Below are 22420 nucleotides of genomic sequence, written 5' to 3'. Positions count from 1 at the left end.
CGGCAGGAGGGAGCTGCCACCCAGCGGCCTGCCTATCTCTGTCTTTCCACTTCTCCCTCTTTTCCTCTTTCTCTGTAGTACGGTGATTCTCTCTATCTACCCTTTTTCTTTCTCACTGTACCCCTCTATCTACCTCCCTCTCTCTCCCTCCACTCATTTCTCTCTCTTCTTCCCCTTTATTTCTACCTCTCACTTCCTCCCCTACCCTCTTCTCTCACCCCTCCCCTACCATCCTTTTCTCTCCCTCAATCTCGCTCTCTCTCCACCTCCCTCTTATTCCCCCTCTTTCTCTCCTCCCTCTACTCTCATGTCTGCCCTGGAGCATCAATACTTCCCAGGCTCCCTCTCTTCACCACTGTCTGTCCATGGTGGGTTTGAGGTCTTAGCATGTGAAGAAGAAGGAGCTGAGGCAGAGCTAAATAAAGACAGATCCTCTCTCCCCTCCATAGAGAAAACAAACTGAGGGGGGCAAACGGGCTGTGTCCAAAATGGCACCCTATTCCCTATATAGTGCACTACTTTTGACCAGGGTCCATAGGGCTTTGGTCAAAAGTAGTGTGCACTATAAAGGAGATAGGGTTGCCATTTTGTACGTAACCAGAGAGACAAAGAGAAGGCCTGCAACAGAGAGGCTGTGGTACTAGGAGAAGAGAGTTGGTGTAGAGAAAAATAAGGGGGAAACTGACTCCGGAATTGATTTAGCATGGGGTATACCAGCACTAATGCAACTTTTCAGAAATGACTAGTTTCCAAACCAAACTTATTTTATAAAGTTAATGTAATTTCAGATTGAGTTCAATGAAATCCAATGTGCTACAACCGTATCCATTCGTTGATAATCACGTTCTATTACGACTGGACAGCTTCCACCTCAGGTGAGAAAAACACATCTTATCCAATCAAGAGCTGGGATCTAGCCAAATAAAAAAGGGATAGAGGGATGATCTGTAGTCTGGGCTAGGTCCCAAGTGCACTACTTTTGACCAGAGCTCTAGGGATCCTGGTCTAAAGTAGTGCACTTTATAGAGAATAGGGTTCCATGTGGGAGCCCTGCAGTCTCCTGTGGCGCATCACTCATTTGCCCGTCCAGAATAGGCAACAGAGAGGACATGCATTTACTTGCTTGTCCTTCTGCAGCCAATCCCACCAACCAGGGCCAGACGTCACCATCACTAGCCAACCACCCCATGCGGTGTGAGCTCCTAATCGCAGGGGTGAGACATCGCTCGGCAGGGGGAGGGGGGTCCGCGACAATCTGATTCAGGAAGCTCCACAGGGGGTACCATCGCCACCGAGGAAGAGGAATTACCGAGAAGCCACCGGGCTCCGGCGTATCCAGACTTGGGGCAGCCCCGGAACATTATAGAGGGATGGATCGTATAGCCACACACACACTGCCTCACTACACAACCCCAAACATAAGCTGGGTGATTTTGATTGGACAAGGAAGGCATGTAACTTGGTGAAACAGATGGGGGAGGGGGGGGGGGGTCATACCACTTAGCTAGGAAGAGTCATCTGAAATGGAGACCCAGTAAATCTCACGACTGTTGTCAGGGCTAGACTGTTACCATGGCACTACGGGACACTGACCAGCCATAGGTTACTTGGTTTCTATGGATATGAGCTCTTCGGTCATAACACAATGTCATGAATAGGTCTTTTCATGTTCCTATTGGACATCACGCTCAGTGATACTGGCATCATCTTCAGTTTTGCTTTTGTTGACATTTAGAACATGATAGTATGTGCACAGTCTTAAAATATGGTAATTTACAGCATCTTGCCAGCATCAATCAGTTGCCATCAAATGCAATCTAAAATGTATCTCTTCTAATTATGCCATTCTACTCTATTCTATCTTTAGATCTATTACTGCTTTATATTTATATTCCTCACCATTTCTGTCTATTACAAGACCAGCAATGATTTCAATGATTCAGGTCCGTAGAGATCTGAGGCTGGCAGGTTTTTGTGCGTCTGGCTTCTTTTTAAGATCCAAGGTCAGAGACGAGCTAATCCTGCTCCTCATTCCCCTGGTGAAGTAATGAAGTGTAACACTGACCCCAGTCTCACCCACAACGATCTGCTCCGGCTGGCCAGGTAAAAAACTGATCTGGAGACAGTTGTACTTTATTCTTGGTTTGGAAATACAGTAAAACCAGGTACAGTGGTTGTTTACTGAGGAAACCACACAGAGAAGCATAAGGGTATCATTCTTGTTTTCAAATCCACCACAATATCCAATGTGACATTGAACCAGTGGTGTGTATTCATGGATGCCAAGGGAAGCCAGTCTTTCCCAAAACATTTGTAATTAACAAACACAAAATAATGTTTCATAATTGTCCTTCGATTCGCAAGAGGCTGAATGTATCTAACCGGAGAAAGCATTCGAGCAAGCTTTTCTGTCTACGTGGGTCGTCATCCGTCCTCCCTCAGATGGTTTTTTAAGCTATCTGATGCTGTCTGGTCCAGAAGAGTATGACATCGTGCCGCCCATAGCATTGAATGCATGAGAAGCCAGCGAGCATTTGGCCTCCCTTGATTAAAAAAAAGCATCAAATAATAGCCAATCAGCATTGAGCTAAACTGAGCGAGCTCAACTGTGAATGGTCTTGGCGCACCAAAAGGAAAGTGTAATGGGAAGCCCGTTTGGATTTGTCGTCTCTCCTGTGAAATCGCATTGAGAGCATACATCATTGACAGAATGTTGTTTTTCTACTTGCACCAACACGCAGCAGACACAAATCAGAACCATGAACAACCACATATTTAGCTATCTTTTAGTTGTCATTGTATTAGACTAAGCATAGGTGATGAGATGATGTTGAAGTTGAAGCAAACAACACAATTATCACAACACACAGGTTGTAATGTGGCTTTGTCTTCTGGATTGGCTTCCCCAGTGATTTTACCCACGCACCACTACTGCGTTGAACAGACATGTTTAGAAACAGAAACCACCATCTTTAATAGAATCCTTCCTATTTGTGGTGTTGAGACCTGATCACTGCCTGGTTAGTAGTGTTTTAAATGATTCTATGTACTTGAGCATCTAACGATTTCTACAATGCATTTCAATTAGCCTAATCAAATTGCGGTCTTCAATCAATTACGGGACCGCCCCATACTCGTTTGTCTTCCAATCAAGACATTGGGAATCCTACCATCAATTCTCATTTAAGAGGAGAGCGGGTCAAACAAATTAACTTGGATCGCATCCATCCAGATGTCTGGTCTAGTCGTTGTACGTGGCTACTACTACACGATAAAACACATTTTTGGGCAAGTCGGACATCTTGTATTCCCATCTTGGAATAAATGATTTGTATATCATATAAGACTGCTGTGGAGTGTGGAGATATCATCAATTAGTATTTCATGTCCACCATCCGGATCATTATACAGTAGCTTACAAGGCAAGTTAGCGTTGTTCTGGAGGCAGTTATGCAAAGTGGTCACTAGCTGGCACAGCCACAATATAAACCTAACCTTAACCACACTGCTAACCCTAATGCCAAACCCTAACCTTAACCACACTGCTAACCCTAATGCCAAACCCTAACCTTAAATTAAGACAAAAAAGCACTTTTCATGTATTTTTACAATAAACCCAATTTTGTCTAAGTTCTGCCTCCAGGCAAGACTCAGGACAATAACACTGAAATGATGTTGAACCAACGTGAAATAGACGTTGAATTGACGTCTGTGCCCAGTTGGAAACGTCAACCTGAATACAAGCTTATTGTGCGGAATACATATTAGGAACTTCCTCATTCCTCCCCTAGTCAAGTTTCAACCCTCCTCCTCAACCCTCCCCTAGTCCAGGGTTTCCCAAACTCGGTCCTGGTGCCCCCCGTGGGCGCACGTTTTGGTTTCTGCCCTAGAACTACACAGCTGATTCAAATAACCAACTCATCATCAAGCTTTGATCATTTGAATCAGCTGTGTAGTGTTAGGGCAAAAACCAAAACATGCACCCAGGGGGGTCCCCAGGTCCAAGTTTGGGAAAGCCTAAAGCGTCAACCCTGCATTGGTCAGTTATTACCCCTGCTCTAGTCAAGCATGTTATTACTCCAACCTTGTGAAAGTGACAAACTGACGTGTTCATTTTCATCAAAAACAACTTCATATCTGGGATTTCTATTGGAGAAGCAGTTTCTGCCTATCTTCATACTGTACTGTCTTTGCCTCAAAGGTTTACATATCTTGGTTAATAAGATTCTCAATTACACTCACACACACGTCACATATCACCATGACTACAGTAACAGAACATGATTATACCAGCATTTGTTCTGAAAATATCATGTACCAATGTCAGATAACACATCCGTTTCTTTACCAAAACAGACAGATAGGCAGAGAGCTCTACAGTCTTGAGTTCAGCCAGTCCAGATGTAGGTAGGGACTCAGGAGCAGCACAGCGATGGTTGCCAAGGTGCCCAGAGAGTCATTTAACCCTCATTGGTGGAGGGACACACAAGCTGAAGGGCAAAGTCATTTTTTCAAACTGGGCTCTTTCCATTCTCAATATCTCCCCTGTTGTTTAACAGATAAATACAGATTTTTAGAGGGATTTCTGTAATCTGCAAATGCCAGCCATGCTCTTTCATTTCAGTAAGAAGCCTGCATTCTGCTTTTGGGTGTGATTTAGGCTAATTGCGAGAAACAACGATAATCACTTCTATTGGAAACATAAAAGAGGTCAATAGCAGGAATGGCTGGACTTCAAAACTCAAATCTCATTCGTTTCTCACTGCAGTCCAACATGAAATCGAGGCAGAATAATACAAGTAGGGCATGTACGATCTGAAAAGGCCATCCTTTCGGGAGACCTTCCTCCACCACACAAGAGCGCTCTCTCAGTCAGTTCTCAGGGCCATAGCATGTTTGGATGTCGATGAGCATGCATTCCATGGCACTGACTTTCAACAGACGCCCTGAGAGTACCACATGAATGGTTATCACAACAATTAGACTGACAGCTCTTTTCTAAACCAATTTTGATTTATTTTGTTTCCCTAAGATTTATGTCCTGCCTGTACAGTAAAGTTGGCTTCGGTTTTCAGTATAAAATGGGGCAATCTCTCTCCCTCTCTCATAAACACACACACTGCTAGCATGGATTCATTTAGGTGGTCATGTTAAATGATGCATACTAGCACATTCCTCTCCTTCTCTCTGACACACACACAGCTTGCTGCTGGAGGGAGACACCTGGCCCATATCCTCGTGCCAGAAAAACGCCACGTCCGGCTGTCCAGTCAGTCTGTGTCCAGTTGCCAGACCAGTGGTCCAGTGTGGCTGGCACCGGTTACCCTGCCCATCTGCCACCAGGCGCTAACTCGCCCCGTCGCCCGCTCTACCTGCTCCCACGCAACTTGTCCAGGGAGAGCGGGAAGTGGCGGGAACAATGAGTCACGGCGGTGCCCACTGCCCTGGCACGGCTCCCTGACATGTCAACGTGACGTGATGAAGCCAGCTTCGCCAGCCACGGCCACAGCTTCCTGCCCGCCTCACAGGCCTTTTACTGTGGGCCGTGTCCGCTTTGCCCCCGGAGCAGAGAGAGGAGCCAGGAACATGCCAGGGCAGTAAAACGGCCAGTGATCAACTACCAGGGAGCAGAGCTCAGCTGCCATCTTGTTACCGCAGTGGGCAGAACAGGGTCGTGTTCATTAGGCATCAAACGGAGTAAAAATGGACTGAAACAGGGATGGACCAGTTGAACCATGTCCAATAGGAAGCACTAGTTTCTATTTTCTGTTGTAAAACGTTTTGATACGGTATACCCTGATGAATACGACCCTGGTAGGCTTAGGGCAGGGTGGAGAACGGGCTGTATCCATTACCGGCCATTAGTGAACCAAATCAAAACACACCCCTTTATATCGCATATTAAAAAGGGTGCATTTTTAGGAATACAATTTTTTTTTTATCATTTCATATAGGCCAATTTTCAGATTATGTTAATCAAAAATCCAGGCAAACAAGCGTGTGCAGTTATTTTAACCAGGTTTGAGTGGTAGCCTAGTCGTTTGGAGGGTCTGGTGCTTGGCTGACCCAGTCCAGCAGCGGGCAGGGTTACCCCAGGGCAGCAGCACTGAGTGGTCATTAACATATGGCCAAGGAGAGGGCAAGGCAGAGTGCAGTCTATCGGTAGTTAATAGCAACTATCCAATATAAACCTCCTCCGCTCCAGAAAGTAAAAACTAGATTGCGTCCCAAATGGCACCATATTCCCTATATAGTGCACTACTTTTGATCCAGAGCCCCTGGTCAAAAGTAGTACACTATGTAGGGAATAGGGTGCCATTTGGGACGCGGACTAGAACACTTGTTACTGGTTGCCAAGGCTTTAAGTGCTGTAGCATTAATTCCTCCATCATAAAAGACACTGGGCTCAAAGTACAGTGGAATAAAATACAAGATTGTACCGTTCTTCTTCTGCTTCTCTACATGAATCAATTTAGTGGAGTCTGGGATTGTGGCGTGCAGGGAGCTGTCTGGTAGTTTTCCCTACACAGCAGAGAAAGAGAGAGTGTGTGTAGCTGTGGACAGGTGTGACAGGCTGACCTCCGTATGCAGCCAGGGAGGAGTGAAGGAGTGTAGTGCAGCACTGCCTGTCAAAACATGGTCTGTCTGGAGCCCAGCCTGGAGAGACCACTGGTTGCCCAGCCTGGAGAGACCACTGGTTGCCCAGCCTGGAGAGACCACTGGTTGCCCAGCCTGGAGAGACCACTGGTTGCCCAGCCTGGAGAGACCACTGGTTGCCCAGCCTGGAGAGACCACTGGTTGCCCAGCCTGGAGAGACCACTGGTTGCCCAGCCTGGAGAGACCACTGGTTGCCCAGCCTGGAGAGACCACTGGTTGCCCAGCCTGGAAGAGACCACTGGTTGCCCAGCCTGGAAGAGACCACTGGTTGCCCAGCCTGGAGAGACCACTGGTTGCCCAGCCTGGAGAGACCACTGGTTGCCCAGCCTGGAGAGACCACTGGTTGCCCAGCCTGGAGAGACCACTGGTTGCCCAGCCTGGAGAGACCACTGGTTGCCCAGCCTGGAAGAGACCACTGGAAAGACACTGATAATAGAGACTGGCAAGAGGGCAGCAGGACCAGGAGAGATGGACGCGTGGAGAGAGAGAGAGAACAGGGGATATTCACTTTTGTATATTATCTACTTCACTTGCTTTGGCAATGTTAACATATGTTTCCCATGCCAATAAAGCCCCTTGAATTGAATTGAGAGGAGAGAGAAGGGCCAGGAGTGAGAGATAGGGGGAGTGAGGGACGGGTAGAGATAGAGAGAGGGGTATAGAGAGGAGAGAGGGTTGAGGGCTAGTGAGAGACTACAGCCAGAGATAATAAGGGAGAGCTAGTAGCTTAATTTTCACCCTACATATCACTGATCTAGGACACAGCCTCTCAAGGCAGAGAGCTGAGGCAGAGAGATGGGAGGGGAGATGGCAGAGGGGAGGGGCAGAGAGGGGGGGCAGAGAGGGGAGGCAGAGAGTTGCCAAGCCAGGACATCTCTGCCTGGGTTGATGTCTCTGTCTCTGCCAGAGAACACTGAGTGCTAACAGATACACACCAGAGGGAGGAGACCGGGTCCAAGACGTCCATCCACCTTCTGAAAGATGCACTGTGTCTGCCGGGTCTCGTCGGACCTCCTTTTGTTTAAACAAGACATCTCAGTCGCTCAGATGTTATTCCAGACATTGTCAGAGTAGCAGAGACCGATTATTGGCCCACAGTAATCGAACAGCTGAATTCACTTGGGCCCAGAGGAGGCACAGCCAGGCCAATTAGACTGTGGATTAAGAGTGATTGCCTTCTGTGTCCTGAGGTGGCGCAGACTGGCACTGGCTGCCATCTTGAGAATCGCTTTCATTAGGTTATATTATCATGGCGGCTGCTGGCTATGCTAAAATAAGCTAACACCCACGCGCAAATGCTAAGCACCAGCACCACTGATATTTTTTATAATAATGGACCCTCGCTATCATGTATTTTACCTGGAGTCTGGAGTGGGGGCGGATTTTAAGATTTTAACAACGCAATCGAGGTGGGTGATGGGTCGGTAGTTTGTAGTTTTGGCTGGAAAGGGGCAGCGTGAGAGAACCCTTTTTCCTGACCAGACTAGCCAGGGCATTTTGTTTTTTGATCAGGCAGTGCGCGCGGGGAGCCTAAGCAGCTGGATTTCATTAATTGAGTGCTTCCCAGCAACGTCTCTCTCTCCATCTCTCTCTTTTGCAGCAGTGGTGACTCACACAGTGGAATTCAGCCTTCTCTCCCGCTCCCTCCGATATCATCTTCCAACCATAACTACAAATAATTATTCACTCAAATCCATTACCAGAGGTCAACCAAGATCCCCCAATCGGCTTCTAAAGTCCAATTACTGGGCGCCAAGGAAGGCTCCTTCTCTCTCTCCCTCTCCATATATAGATCATCGTCCACAGGCCCATAGGCAGCAGGCAGGCGGGCGAGCAAATTACACACAGCAAACACAGGTCTGTGTGTGAAAGAGAGGAAGAGAACATTAGTGTGTGGATGAGAAGGAGTTTTCCTCAGGTGCTTTAATAAAGGGGGAGACTCACACTAGCTGACCACCTGAGAGGCCCCGTCATAATATTTACCACCATGATCTGCCTACTAGGTTCTGTAGAATGACTAGACCCCACTCTACCACCATGATCTGCCTACTATATTCAGTAGAATGACTAGACCCCACTCTACCACCATGATCTGCCTACTAGGTTCAGTAGAATGACTAGACCCCACTCTACCACCATGATCTGCCTACTAGGTTCAGTAGAATGACTAGACCCCACTCTACCACCATGATCTGCCTACTATATTCAGTAGAATGACTAGACCCCTCTCTACCACCATGATCTGCCTACTATATTCAGTAGAATGACTAGACCCCACTCTACCACCATGATCTGCCTACTAGGTTTAATAGAATGACTAGACCCTATTCTACCACCATGATCTGCCTACTAGGTTTAATAGAATGACTAGACCCCACTCTACCACCATGATCTGCCTACTAGGTTTAATAGAATGACTAGACCCCTCTCTACCACCATGAGCTGCCTACTAGGTTTAATAGAATGACTAGACCCCTCTCTACCACCATGAGCTGCCTACTAGGTTTAATAGAATGACTAGACCCCCCTCTACCACCATGATCTGCCTACTAGGTTCAGTAGAATGACTAGACCCCACTGAAACTGGTAGTGAGACGCCATAAAAACTAGCCAATCAGTGCCTCGTCGTCCATATGAAGACACCCTATAGATAGATTAACCCTACGCTCCATCCTACACTCCTTATAATATAACATGTCCCCCAGCCACTAGGGTTCTACTGCTAGAGCAGAGAGAGATGCTATGGTGTAATGAGGGGGTTGCTTAGAGGGTGAGCACACAAACAACAAAAATCCACACACACACACACACACACACACACACACACACACCCCCCCCTCTCTCCAGTCCACTCCATCCCTACTAGTGACTGTGGGTCCTTGGATCGTTTTTCAGCAGTCTTGAAACTGAGCTGTGAGCCTGAATGAAATGCTTCACACACACTCATCTGTCACTTGAGAGAGACGGCAGAGCAGCCAGCCGAGTCGGAGCGACCCGGGCGGGAGGAGTGTGTGTGTGTGTGTGTGTGTCATGGAAGGAGGAGGGCAGTGTGTGTGAGGGAGGTGGGTGTGTGTGGAGGGTTTGTGTGTATGAAAGAGGGAGGTGGGGATGGTGTGTGTGTGTGCGTAGGGGGGACTGTGGGGAGACGAAGAGAGCCAACACAGCAGGGAGGGAGAGGCTTTGTGGATCGGCAGACCATGACCAGCGGCCACACTACACACACACACACACACACACACACACACACACAGAGAGAGAGAAAGAGCCCAGTGTTAGCATGGTGGGAGGGCCCAGGTGACATTTCATTCAGTGTCACGCATCCCACTCTCTCTGATCAGAGCAGACAACATGCCCAAATACAACACCAGCAGAACCCACAACAAAACCACCACCACCTAGGGGTTATTTTCAATCCTTATCACTGAAGCATTGCAGATTTCCAGATAGAAATGGAAAGGTAATTTACGGTTGAGCCGACATATGTAGCGTTTACCGTCTCCGCCAACTTGGGAACATTACCTTTCAATTTCAAATTGGGCTTTAGTGATGAATATCCGCGATACGGATTGAATAGAGCCCTAGGCCTCTGTCTGGTGCTACACACGACAAGTTACCACGACAATGCTTTATACTAACCATTCATCATTCTAAGACATGGTTCTGTACACCAGCAACAGACTGCATAGCTCTGTCACCACAACAATTCCTACACTACCATTTCTAACAATAAGACTTGGTTGTCTTCATTCATAGAAACAACACGCACAAGAATGTGACTGTCATGTCGCTACGACAACGCTCTATACTGCTAACCATTCATAATGATTCCATTGTTATGTAATTAGTCATCATTTACAGATGTTGTCTAGTGGAGCTGGGTTCGGACTGCAATTAAACACCAGTTCAAATAAAGGGACGTTTGTGTGACGGATGAAAATGTGGGGATGGACCGCTGCTCTGACGGACAGAAAAAACATCAATCCAAGTCTCGAGAAATGGAAAATCCCCGTCCGACCCCATCAAAGACCGTGTCCATGTCCTGTGCTTACATTAAAGAAATGTCTCTAAATGGTAAACACATGTGGACTGGTCTGTGTTTGGGCTAAAATGGCTGAACGTTGAACATGATATGACAGCATTTGAGTTAATCTTTCCACTGAGAAACCGCATCAGGGTGTTTACACTCAAGCCTAGTGTACGCTGTGTGTGTGTGTGTGTCCAGAGATTAAGCTAGAACTGACTGTTCCCTAGAGCGGTACAGTGTGTGTGTGAGAGAGTGAGAGTGAGAGAGAGACAGCGTGATGAAGGGTGTTACTCAAGCCTAATGAATCCATCTGCATTCAGGGGGCAGTCTTCCTCCAGGCGCAGACAGGAGCAAACGACCGCCAACCTGCGAACAGAGATACTCTGGAGGCTGGGGCTCACTCCTCCGGAACAGACAGATGTAAACGATCAAGGAAAGACCGAAGTGGATGGAATAATCGGGGGAGACTGGGACGGATTTGACTAAGAATCTAGGGATTCTTTCCTAACAACAACAAAAGGTTTGTGGCTATGGACTGCAGCATAGAAGCAGTTTTCTCCCCACTATGTACAGACTGTCCTTTACATACTTCACACTGGCGCTGTACAACGAGGGCAATTCCCACTGTTTATATATATATTTTTTTAATTTACAGAGGTTGATGTCTACTGCGACCTGGGCTGGTGTAACAGACGCTTTATGATAATACTATTGTCTCTTTGATCATTCCTCTGCCCAGCGGTAGGTAGGTAGCCTAGTATCTGCTAGAAGCCAGGCTCTGACTGGCATGGAGGATGGATGTGAAGGATTACCATGGTGTCCTCAGAGCTCCAGGGAAGAAGGATCTGGTGTCTTGCAGCCTCTCTGTGACCTGTCACCCAGCACATCCTGAGTGGAGGAGCGGTGGAGGGGTGGAGGCTGGCTCTCAGGCCAGTCATTATGGATTAGATGAGGTTGTGAAGTTAGGGGGACATCTGGTGGTCAAGAGGCATCATTGCAAATATGTGGTAATTTTGGCTGGATTAAATGTAAAACTTTACCAGGACAACGGGAATAATATGACGCTTGTATTAAAAGTTGTCATGTTCAGAAGCTTCCTTGGTTCAGTAGCTAGGTCCCCACACAAAGCTTCCTAGCCCTGGTTCAGCAGCTACGTCCCCACACAAAGCTTCCTAGCCCTGGTTCAGCAGCTACGTCCCCACACAAAGCTTCCTAGCCCTGGTTCAGCAGCTACGTCCCCACACAAAGCTTCCTAGCCCTGGTTCAGCAGCTACGTCCCCACACAAAGCTTCCTAGCCCTGGTTCAGCAGCTACGTCCCCACACAAAGCTTCCTAGCCCTGGTTCAGCAGCTACGTCCCCACACAAAGCTTCCTAGCCCTGGTTCAGCAGCTACGTCCCCACACAAAGCTTCCTAGCCCTGGTTCAGCAGCTACGTCCCCACACAAAGCTTCCTAGCCCTGGTTCAGTAGCTACGTCCCCACACAAAGCTTCCTAGCCCTGGTTCAGCAGCTACGTCCCCACACAAAGCTTCCTAGCCCTGGTTCAGCAGCTACGTCCCCACACAAACATTTCAGCAACAGAAAACAGCCACAACTATCTAATTCATTTCATAATTTATTCAACTCATTGATTATGATAAAATCTATCAAACTGCATCCATTGATACTCTTCAAGTATAAACCGATAAACTGCAATGTCAAGTCTCTTGTATGAGAACGTAGGTCAGTGTTTCAATTTGAAGGCAGTGTGTTGTGTGTGGCATTGGGTGGGGGACCAAGACCTAGAATTCCTTCCCTTCTCTCATCACCAATCAATCGTCCTTACAGAGCAGTGATCTGAGAAGGCGAGAAGAGTAATCAATATTACAGTATATGGATAATGCTGTTGGTATTAGATCTCCACTTCAGCTAGGTCACTGTGAGGAGGAGGATGATGAAGAAGTGAAGGCCTTCAGTAACAGATCAGCCGCCAGGCCCGGTGATATAGCTCCCCTGGTGACCCTGTCCTCTAGCTGGGGTAGCTCCCCCCTGACGGCAGGGTGTTCCTGGAAGTGCCTCAGGACATTCTCCTGGATCAGGCTCCACATCCACACCTTGTGCTGGGCCCTACGTCTGTCCTGGAAGTCCCCGCTGGACAGGGTGGCTGAACGGAACGCCTCCATCTTACCCCACAGCTCTGGTACACCCTCGCCTGTCTGGGATGACACACGCACTACCTGGTGGGGAGAACCACACACACACACAGCATGTCCCACTTTTCCCTTAACCTTAACCCCTAAGCTTAAAATAGCCTTTGTCCAAGTGGGGATGTGGGAAATGGCCCCACAGGGAGAATTTTCCTTGTTTTACTATCATTGTGGGGACTTTGGGGATTTCCAGTACCCACAAGGATAGTAATACAAGCCCCCCCCCCCCCACACACACACACAGTACACACCTACTCATTCAAGGGTTTTTCTTTATTTTTACTATTTTCTACATTGTAGAATAATAGTGAAGATATCAAAACTATGAAATAACACATATGGAATCATGTAGTAGCCAAAATAGTAAACAAATCAAAATATATTTTAGATTCTTCAAAGTAGCCACCCTTTGTCTTGATGACAGCTTTGTACTCTTGGCATTCTCTCAACGAGCTTCACCTGGAATGCTTTTCCAACAGTCTTGAAGTAGTTCCCACATATGCTGAGCGCTTGTTGGCTGCTTTACCTTCACTCTGCGGTCCAACTCATCCCAAACCATCTCAATTGGGTTGAGGTCAGGTGATTGTGGAGGCCAGGTCTCCATCACTCCATGCAGCACTCCATCACTCTCCTTCTTGGTCAAAAAGCTCTTACACAGTCTGGACGTGTTTTGGGTCATTGTCCTGTTGAAAAACAAATTATAGTCCCACTAAGCGCAAACCAGATGGGATGGCGTATCACTGCAGAATGCTGTGGTAGCCATGCTGGTTAAGTGTACCTTGAATTCTAAATAAATCTCATCACAGTGTCACCAGCAAAGCACCCCCACACCATCACACCTCCTCCTCCATGCTTCACGGTGGGAACCACACATGTGGAGATCATCCATTCAACTACTCTGCGTCTCATAAAGACACAGCGGTTGGAACCAAACATCTCAAATTTGAACTCATCAGACCAAATGACAGATTTTCACTGGTCTAATGTCCATTGCTCGTGTTTCTTGGCTCAAGCAAGTCTCTTATTATTATTGGTGTCCTTTAGTAGTGGTTTATTTGCAGCAATTCGACCATGAAGGCCTGATTCACGCAGTCTCCTCTGAACAGTTGATGTTGAGATGTCTTACTTGAACAATGTGAAGCATTTATTTGGGCTGCAATCTGAGGTGCAGTTAACTTTAATGAACTTATCCTCTGCAGCAGAGGTAACTCTGGGTCTTCCTTTCCTGTGACCGTCCTCACGAGAGCCAGTTTCATCATAGCGCTTGATGGTTTTTGCAACTGCACTTGAAGAAACTTTCAAAGTTCTAGACATTTCCCGGATTGACTGACCTTCATGTCTTAAAGTAATGATGGACTGTCGTTTCGCTTTGCTTATTTGAGCTGTTCTTGCCATAATATGGACTTGGTCTTTTACCAAATAGGTCTATCTTCTGTATACCACCCCTACCTTGTCACAACACAACTGATGGGCTCAAACGCATTAAGAAGGAAAGAAATTCCACAAATTAACTTTTAACAAGGCACACATGTAAATTGAAATGCATTCCAGGTGACTACCTCATGAAGCTGGTTGAGAGAATGCCAAGCATTTGCAAAGCTGTCATCAAGGGAAAGGGTGGCTACTTTGAAGAATCTCAAATATATTTTGATTTGTTTAACACGTTTTTGGTTACTACATGATTCAATGTGTGTTATTTCATAGTTTTGATGTCTTCACTATTATTATACAATGTAGAAAATAGTACAAATAAAGAAAAAAACTGGAATGAGTAGGTGTGTCCAAACTTTTGACTGGTACTGTATGTGAACACACACGTGTGGACCACCATGTAGTTGGTAATCAATCCCCCCATATGCCCATGCAGGCACAGTGACACACCACAGATATCACACACCCAGTGGGGTCTCTGTATTCCCATATTCACCTCAGGCCTGTTCAGACAACACCAGTGATTTAAGGACTAAACAACTCAGTATTGACCAGTGCTTGAATGAGAGTGACGGCACTACAAAAAGGGAACTGTGTGAAGTCATATCTCAATGGTACAATACACTATCAAGCTGTATTCTATCTAGTCATTTCTAAATTGGTCTATTCACAATTCAAGTGTGCCAATAGAAATGTGTTTCTGACATGGGGAAATACTGTAGAAATGTCTTACAAAGCTACAGTCAAAATGATTCATCTGCTAGAAGGGAGCCTTCCTGAACCTAATATTGAGATATGGCAGAGGAGGAATCATGTGGAGACCCATTAAAATCCCTGTGGTGGATATCTCCTGTCCTGAAGTCAGTGTTGCTGACTCTGGTACTAGTGGAAAGAGGAACAGGGCCACAGAGCGAGAGAGAGAGAGAGAGACAATAAAATGGAGACAGCAAAACAGAGAGAGATGAGAGATGGAGATGAAGAGAGAGAGAGAGCGAGAGAGACAGAAAAACAGAGAGAGTGAAAGAGAGAGAGAGAGCGAGAGAGACAGAAAATTGGAGAAAGAAGAGAGAGAGAGAGAGAGAGAGAGAGAGAGAGAGAGAGAGAGAGAACCAGAGAGCGAGACAGGTCTGGGAGTCTTTCATCTGAGTGGGTGGGCTGCTAATCAGGAAAATACATGACACAGCAGCTCTCTATTCAGAGTGGGGAGGAAGAGGAAGAGGGGGATGGAGGGAGAAGGGTGGGTTGGTGGCGGCAGGGGACTTTGGCAGGGTGCCAAGTGGGCAGATGCTGCATTGGGCCGCACACGGTCGATCTGAGACCAAGAGACAACACCACAACGCTCGGCCCAGGGCGGGGAGACATGCAGAGAGCCCCCCCTCCCCACCCCGGGAACACTGCGACAGACTAGAGTGCCCTGATGATGACATCACATTATCCCCCTCCCCCGGGTCAGCTGACCTCGCTGTGCAGTGGGACGGCCTGTCGGCTCTGGTGATGTGTGCGCGTGGAGAGTTAAGGGCGGTAAAAAAGGATTTTCAGGGGAAATGTAACACAGCTCTCCAATAGAGGATATGAAGAAGAATATCAGATTCCAACCCCCAGTCACCTGGAGCTTGAGTCAATATGCATTCTTTCATGTTTTGCTATTTTTTTGTCACATGCATTTTTGTAAGTATGCATTTATTTCTCATTATCTGTTTGTATTTCTTAATTCTGTGCGTATGAAAGTATGAGCACAAACCCACATAACCCAACACTAACCACATTCCAGGTCTTGGACTTCTTCCTGAGCAGCTATTTGAAGCACTTTTATATATAAGTTTAACACCTTCGCACTACCACTCAGACAAAATACATTCAACCCAATACAACCCACCTTAGGGTTCCAGGACTTTGATTTCTTCCTGAGCAGTTTCAGAGCGCTGGTATACTCTGCCTGGATTCTCCTGGCTGGAACTAACAGGTCTCCGTCTGCTTTAGTGACCACCACCAGGTCAGCCTTCTCTATGATGCCTCGCTTAATGCCCTGGCAATGGAGAAGACACACACAGATTCAGATTCAGTACGGTGTCCTGAACTTTACAAAATGTCCCTAGAAGGCTACCACCCGGTTACTCAACCCTGCACCTTAGAGGCTGCTTGCCCTATGTACATAGTCATGGAACACTGGTCACTTTAATAATGTTTGCATACCGTTTTACCCATTTCAGACGCCTCACAAGTCCACAACTAGCAGCTTCATTAAATAGTACCCGCAAAACACCAGTCTCAACATCAACAGTGAAGAGGCGACTCCGGGATGCTGGCCTTCTAGGCAGAGTTCCTATGTCCAGTGTCTGTTCTTTTGCCCATCTTAATCTTTTATTTTTATTGGCCAATCTGAGATATGGCTATTTCTTTGCAACTCTACCTAGAAGGCCTCTTCACTGTTGATGTTGAGACTGGTGTTTTGCGGGTACTATTTAATAAAGCTGCTAGTTGAGGACTTGTGAGGCGTCTGTTTCTTAAACTAGACACTAATGTACTTGTCCTCTTGCTCAGTTGTGCACCGGGGCCTCCCACTCCTCTTTCTATTCTGGTTAGAGCCAGTTTGAGCTGTTCTGTGAAGGGAGTACTACACAGCTTTGTACGAGATCTTCAGTTTCTTGGCAATTTCTCGCATGGAATAGCCTTCATTTCTCAGAACAAGAATAGACTGACGAGTTTCAGATGAAAGTTGTTTCTGGCTATTTTAAGCCTGTAATTGAACCCACAAATGCTGATGCTCCAGATACTCAACTAGTCTAAAGAAGGCCAGTTTTATTGCTTCCTTTTAAAATGATAAACTTGGATTAGCTAACACAACGTGCCATTGGAACACAGGAGTGATGGTTGCTGATAATGGGCCTCTGCACGCCTATGTAGATATTACATTAAAAATCTGCCGTTTCCAGCTATAATAGTCATTTACAACATTAACAATGTGTACACTGTATTTCGGATCAATTTGATGTTACATTAATGGACAAAAATAATTGCTTTTCTTTCAAAAACAAGGACATTTCTAAGTGACCCCAAACTTTTGAATGGTAGTGTACAAGCTCCCTCACGACGCCAGGACAGCGGAGTCAATCACCACCTTCTGGAGACACCTGAAACCCCACCTCTTTAAGGAATACCTGGGATAGGATAAAGTAATCCTTCTAACCCCCCCCCCCCCCCCTAAAAGATTTAGATGCACTATTGTAAAGTGGTTGTTCCACTGGATATCATAAGGTGAATGCACCAATTTGTAAGTCGCTCTCGATAAGAGCGTCTGCTAAATGACTTAAATATAAATGTAAATATGAGATTCTTCAAAGTAGGCACCCTTTGCATTGATGACAGCTTTGCACACTCTTGGCATTCTCTCAACCAGCTTCATGAGGTAGTCACCTGGAATGCATTTCAATTAACAGGTGTGCCTTGTTAAAAGTTAATTTGTGGAATTTCTTTCCTTCTTAATGCGTTTGAGCCAATCAGTTGTGTTGTGACAAGGTAGGGGTGGTATACAGAAGATAGCCCTATTTGGTAAAATACCAAGTCCATATTATGGCAAGAACAGCTCAAATAAGCAAAGCGAAACGACAGTCCATCATTACTTTAAGACATGAAGGTCAGTCAATCTGGAAAATGTCAATAACTTTGAACGTTTCTCCAAGTTCAGTCGCAAGAACCATCAAGCGCTATGATGAAACTTGCTCTCATGAGGACCGCCACAGGAAAGGAAGACCCAGAATTACCTCTGCTGCAGAAGATAAGTTCATAAATTGCAGCCCAAATAAATGCTTCACAGAGTTCAAGTAACACACACATCTCAACATCAACTTCATGGTTGAATTGCTGCAAAGAAACCACTACTAAAAGGACACCAATAAGAAGAGACTTGCTTAAAAGACAGTAACGCGAGCAATGGACATTAGACCGGTGGAAATCTGTCTTTGGTCTGATGAATTCAAATTTGAGATTTTTGGTTCCCAACCGCCATGTCTTTGTGAGACGCAGAGCAAGTGAAGGGATGATTTCCACATGTATAGTTCCCACCGTGAAGCATGGAGGAGTTGGTGTGATGATGCTTTGCTGGTGACACTGAGTGATTTATTTAGAATTCAAGGCACACTTAACCAGCATGACTACCACAGCATTCTGCAGCGATACGCCATCCCACCTGGTTTGTGCAACAGGACAATGACCCAAACACACCTCCTATCGGTGTAAGGGCTATTTGACCAAGAAGGAGAGTGATGGAGTGCTGCATCAGATGACCTGGCCTCCACAATCACCTGACTTCAACCCAATTGAGATGGTTTGGGATGAGTTGGACCGCAGAGTGAAGGAAAAGCAGCCAACAAGTGCTCAGCATATGTGGGAGCTCCTTCAAGACTGTTAGAAAAGCATTCCAGGTGAAGCTCGTTGAGAGAATGCCAAGTGTGCAAAGCTGTCATCAAGGAAAAGGGTGGCTACTTTGAAGAATCTAAAATATATTTCGATTTGTTTAACACTGTTGGTTACTACATGATTCCATGTGTTATTTCATTTGTTTTGATGTCTACACTATTATTCTACAATGTAGAAAATAATAAAAATAAAGAAAAAAAACATTTAAAAATGTAATGAGTAGGTGTGTCCACACTTTGATAGAAATGACATCTGCTAAATACGTGTATGTGACCAACACGATGTGCTTTGAATCAACTTTATTGATCTCCAGAGGGGAAATTGGATGTAAATCTTATGTCTATACGTCTAAGCTGATTGATGGACAGTGCAACAGTCTGTGATCCTGTTTGAATACTTAGGTGCATCCTGAGACAGAATAAGTGAAGACAACAGGGTGGAAAGAAAATTATTTTCCAAATATGAAAGGCATGAGGAATCAGGGATGTACTTTAAAGCCAGTTGAACTAAGCTCATGAGACATTTATATTCATCAAGAATCAATGGATATATTATTCATTTAAATGATCAAAAATGTCTGTAGATATCACAAGATTTCCACAGGTTCTTTAATGGCTAATGGCATTGGAACAGGGGAGTGTGATGGTGATGGAGGTGCAGCCTGTCTGACCTGTAGTTCATCGCCCCCTGCTGGTGGGATCAGCAACACAAACATGTCCACCATGTCAGCCACAGCAAACTCTGACTGGCCTACGCCTGAGGACACAACACACAATGAAACCAAGTATTTATGAAACGCTAGCTACCTTAGGAATTTTATTAACAAACTATGAGCCATGTTCTGTCATTTCATCATTTTATCCTTTATGCCATTTAGACTTTAGAAACCACGTAATGTGGAAGATGCAAAGCATGAATCACAATGAGATTCAATCTGGTTCAATAAAAACTGTGGAGGTGGCCTGTCCCAGGTGAAGATTTGTCCCTTCTGAGGCTTTTAAAACAGTCAACTCAACCGTTAGAGTTCCTCACCTACAGTCTCTACCAGAACGATGTCGTATCCGCCCCCCTCACACAGTACTATGGCCTCATTGGTGGTCCGGGTGACTCCTCCCAGTGTTCCAGAGGTGGGGGAGGGTCTGATGAAAGCACTCATGTCTCTGGAGAGCTCAGTCATACGAGTCTTATCACCCATCAGAGACCCTGGGGAGAGGGGGAGGATTTATGCATAACGCCAACATAAAGTATACAAGTGGTAGTATATCAGTATAGCTATCAATATTTAATAATATCTTGAAGAAGATGTATGTGAGGAACACAGGAGGCTGCTGAGGGGAGAACGGCTCGTAATAAAATGTCCAGAACAGAGCAAATGGAATCAAACACCTGGAAACAATGCGTTTGATACCATTCCACTGATTCCGCTCCAGTCATTAACACGGGCCCGTCCTCCCCAATTAAGGTGCCGCCAACCTCCTGTGGTGAGGAAATGATGTTTAACAACATTGAACAAGGAGGAATAGTTATGTCAATGTTCACAAAATCCCATATATTACGGTGCAAGAGTCTGTCTGGCATTACGAGGCATTCTAACAGACCCATTTAAACCAATACATATACCCCACAACACTGATGAAATACCACGCACAAACACAGCGATGAATATGTAGAATGATGTGGAAACATACCTCCTGTAGTGCACGATGAAGGGTCGACAGCCAGAACAGAGACTTTATGTCCTTGTCCTGTGAGCATCTTCCCCACCACCTCAATGAAGGTGGACTTCCCAGCTCCGGGTGGGCCAGACAGACCTACAGACAGACGTCACCTCACAGACAACAAACATGCACGTACACCAAGCCCACACTCTTCTTCATATGGTATTTTAGACTTAGCTACCTCAAGTGTATGAGTACAAAAATCTTCAATAAAAAGCCCACATTGCAGCCACCAATTCAAGCGGTCCAACTCTAAGGACTGTGCTAGCCACTAGTTCAAATGGTCACATATTATTAGGTCTGTGTGCATTCTGTGTACTGGGCATAGACACAACAATGTTGAACATAACAAATCCACATACTAACCCACTCTGAAGGCCAGGGGTTTCCCTCCGTTCTGTTTCTCCTGCTCCTTCCTGTAGGCCAGTACTCTCTGCAGCAGGACCTGGGCCAGCTCTTTCTTCCTGGGGTGCTGGGTCTCCACCAGGGTAATGGACTCAGCCAGACTGGCCCGCTGACCTGAGATCAGTCCTTCATACAGCTTATTCAACAGCCTCTGCTCTGGTGGACTCAGCTCCTTGATGTGGCTGAGGGTGGATTCCACACACATACCGCGGATGTGTTGGGAGTTAAGCCCAGGGAATGAGGTGGTGCAAGGGGTACGAGTGCAGGATGGTGGGGGTAGCCGGCGGAGGAGGCATCGGCCCCATGTTGGGGTGACAGTTCGTAAGGGGGAGGACAGGCGGTGGAGAAGCGGAAAGAGTACTGAGGGTCCCATGATTGTCTGGCACTGGTCCCTTCTCTAGGGGAGAGAGTCTGATAATGATGTAACGTTAGACAACAGGCATTCAATAGAGGTTTGTGACACATTTCAGTTCATTCAACAAGACAGAACCAAAACAAAACTGATGCTGATTGTTCTATGACACTCACTTTGGGCTATTTAGACTGTTTGAGGTTATGGCATTCAGGAGCAAATTCTGCCAGTAGAAACGAATGGACATATTAATACATACATTACATACACCGGTAACTGACTGACAAGTAGCCATATAGCTGAACAATTACAAAACGTGTACATACAATGGAGAACTCACCTTGATAGCTAGCTATTTGTACATAAATCTGCTTCGCTCGTCTTTGCTGTTGTCCTCTACTATTGCTCCAAACACTTTCATAACTGAGTATACATTTTTGGAATAAAGAAAATAAGGATAATTCTGTCATTTGATACTCAAAAGCAACCACACGTTGACCTACCAGTGTTTTGGTCGTCACTAGCTACCACAGTCACAAAGTCAAAAACTCCGCCCATTTCTACAATTGATCTTCTTAAAATGTGATATTAAACCTAACATTAACCCTAACCTTAACCACACTGCTAACCTTATGCCTAGACATAACCTTAAATTAAGACCAAAAAGCACATTTTTATTTTCATACATCTTTTGACTTCGTGGCTGTGCTATCTAGTGAAACCCAGTGGGTATTTTAATTATTTTACTTCGTTCACTTCCTACTTCCTGTGACGTTGAACACCGCCCCTTTCTAGAAAAGTAGTACGACTCAAGGCCACGTGGTGGTAGCAGTTAGTCGTGGTTGAGCTCTTGTCTTCACAATTCACTCAAATCGAAATTCAAAGGAATCATTTTAGAAGGCATTTATCTAGGGATGGATGACTCTTGCACAATTGTGCATGTATGGCTGAATAGATTTTTCCATTTTCAGCCATTGTGGCCATACAATTTCATGTTAGTGTCTTGAGTTGTAATATTTGTGTGGGTACTTATACAGTTCATGTCCTATTTCACACAGGTACACGTATTCAAATCAAATCAAAGTTTATTTGTCACGTGTGCCGAATACAGACCTTACAGTGAAATGCTTACTTACAGGCTCTAACCAATAGTGCAAAAAAAAAGGTGTTAGGTGAACAATAGGTAAGTAAAGAAATAAAACAACAGTAAAAAGACAGGCTATATACATTA

General features: G+C 45.7%; 1 protein-coding gene across 3 annotated transcripts; it reads right to left on the bottom strand.

Annotated features, from left to right (window-relative positions):
* Positions 1 to 12283: 12283 nt before the first annotated feature.
* mmaa (metabolism of cobalamin associated A) lies at positions 12284 to 21885 on the bottom strand. 3 transcript variants are annotated; one of them, XM_045716578.2, is made up of 8 exons: positions 21530 to 21881; positions 21366 to 21412; positions 20799 to 21248; positions 20403 to 20525; positions 19747 to 19917; positions 19385 to 19470; positions 16175 to 16324; positions 12284 to 12897 (listed from the first exon to the last, which is right to left on the bottom strand). In XM_045716578.2, the coding sequence occupies exons 3-8, from the start codon at positions 21208 to 21210 to the stop codon at positions 12595 to 12597; spliced, it is 1245 nt and encodes a 414-aa protein (XP_045572534.2). In that variant the 5' UTR covers positions 21211 to 21248; positions 21366 to 21412; positions 21530 to 21881; the 3' UTR covers positions 12284 to 12594. The 3 variants fall into 3 exon arrangements, with proteins under 3 accessions (XP_045572534.2, XP_045572537.2, XP_045572535.2); XM_045716581.2 differs by lacking the exon at positions 21366 to 21412 and having other exon boundaries at positions 20799 to 21234; positions 21530 to 21885; XM_045716579.2 differs by lacking the exon at positions 21366 to 21412 and having other exon boundaries at positions 21530 to 21883.
* Positions 21886 to 22420: the final 535 nt, after the last annotated feature.

Source organism: Salmo salar, chromosome 04 (assembly GCF_965601325.2).
Source record: "Salmo salar chromosome 04, fSalSal1, whole genome shotgun sequence".
In the NCBI taxonomy this organism is placed as follows: Eukaryota; Metazoa; Chordata; class Actinopteri; order Salmoniformes; family Salmonidae; genus Salmo; species Salmo salar.
The sequence above is the reverse complement of the archived record's forward strand: the minus strand, read 5'-3'. Positions and strand labels throughout refer to the sequence as shown.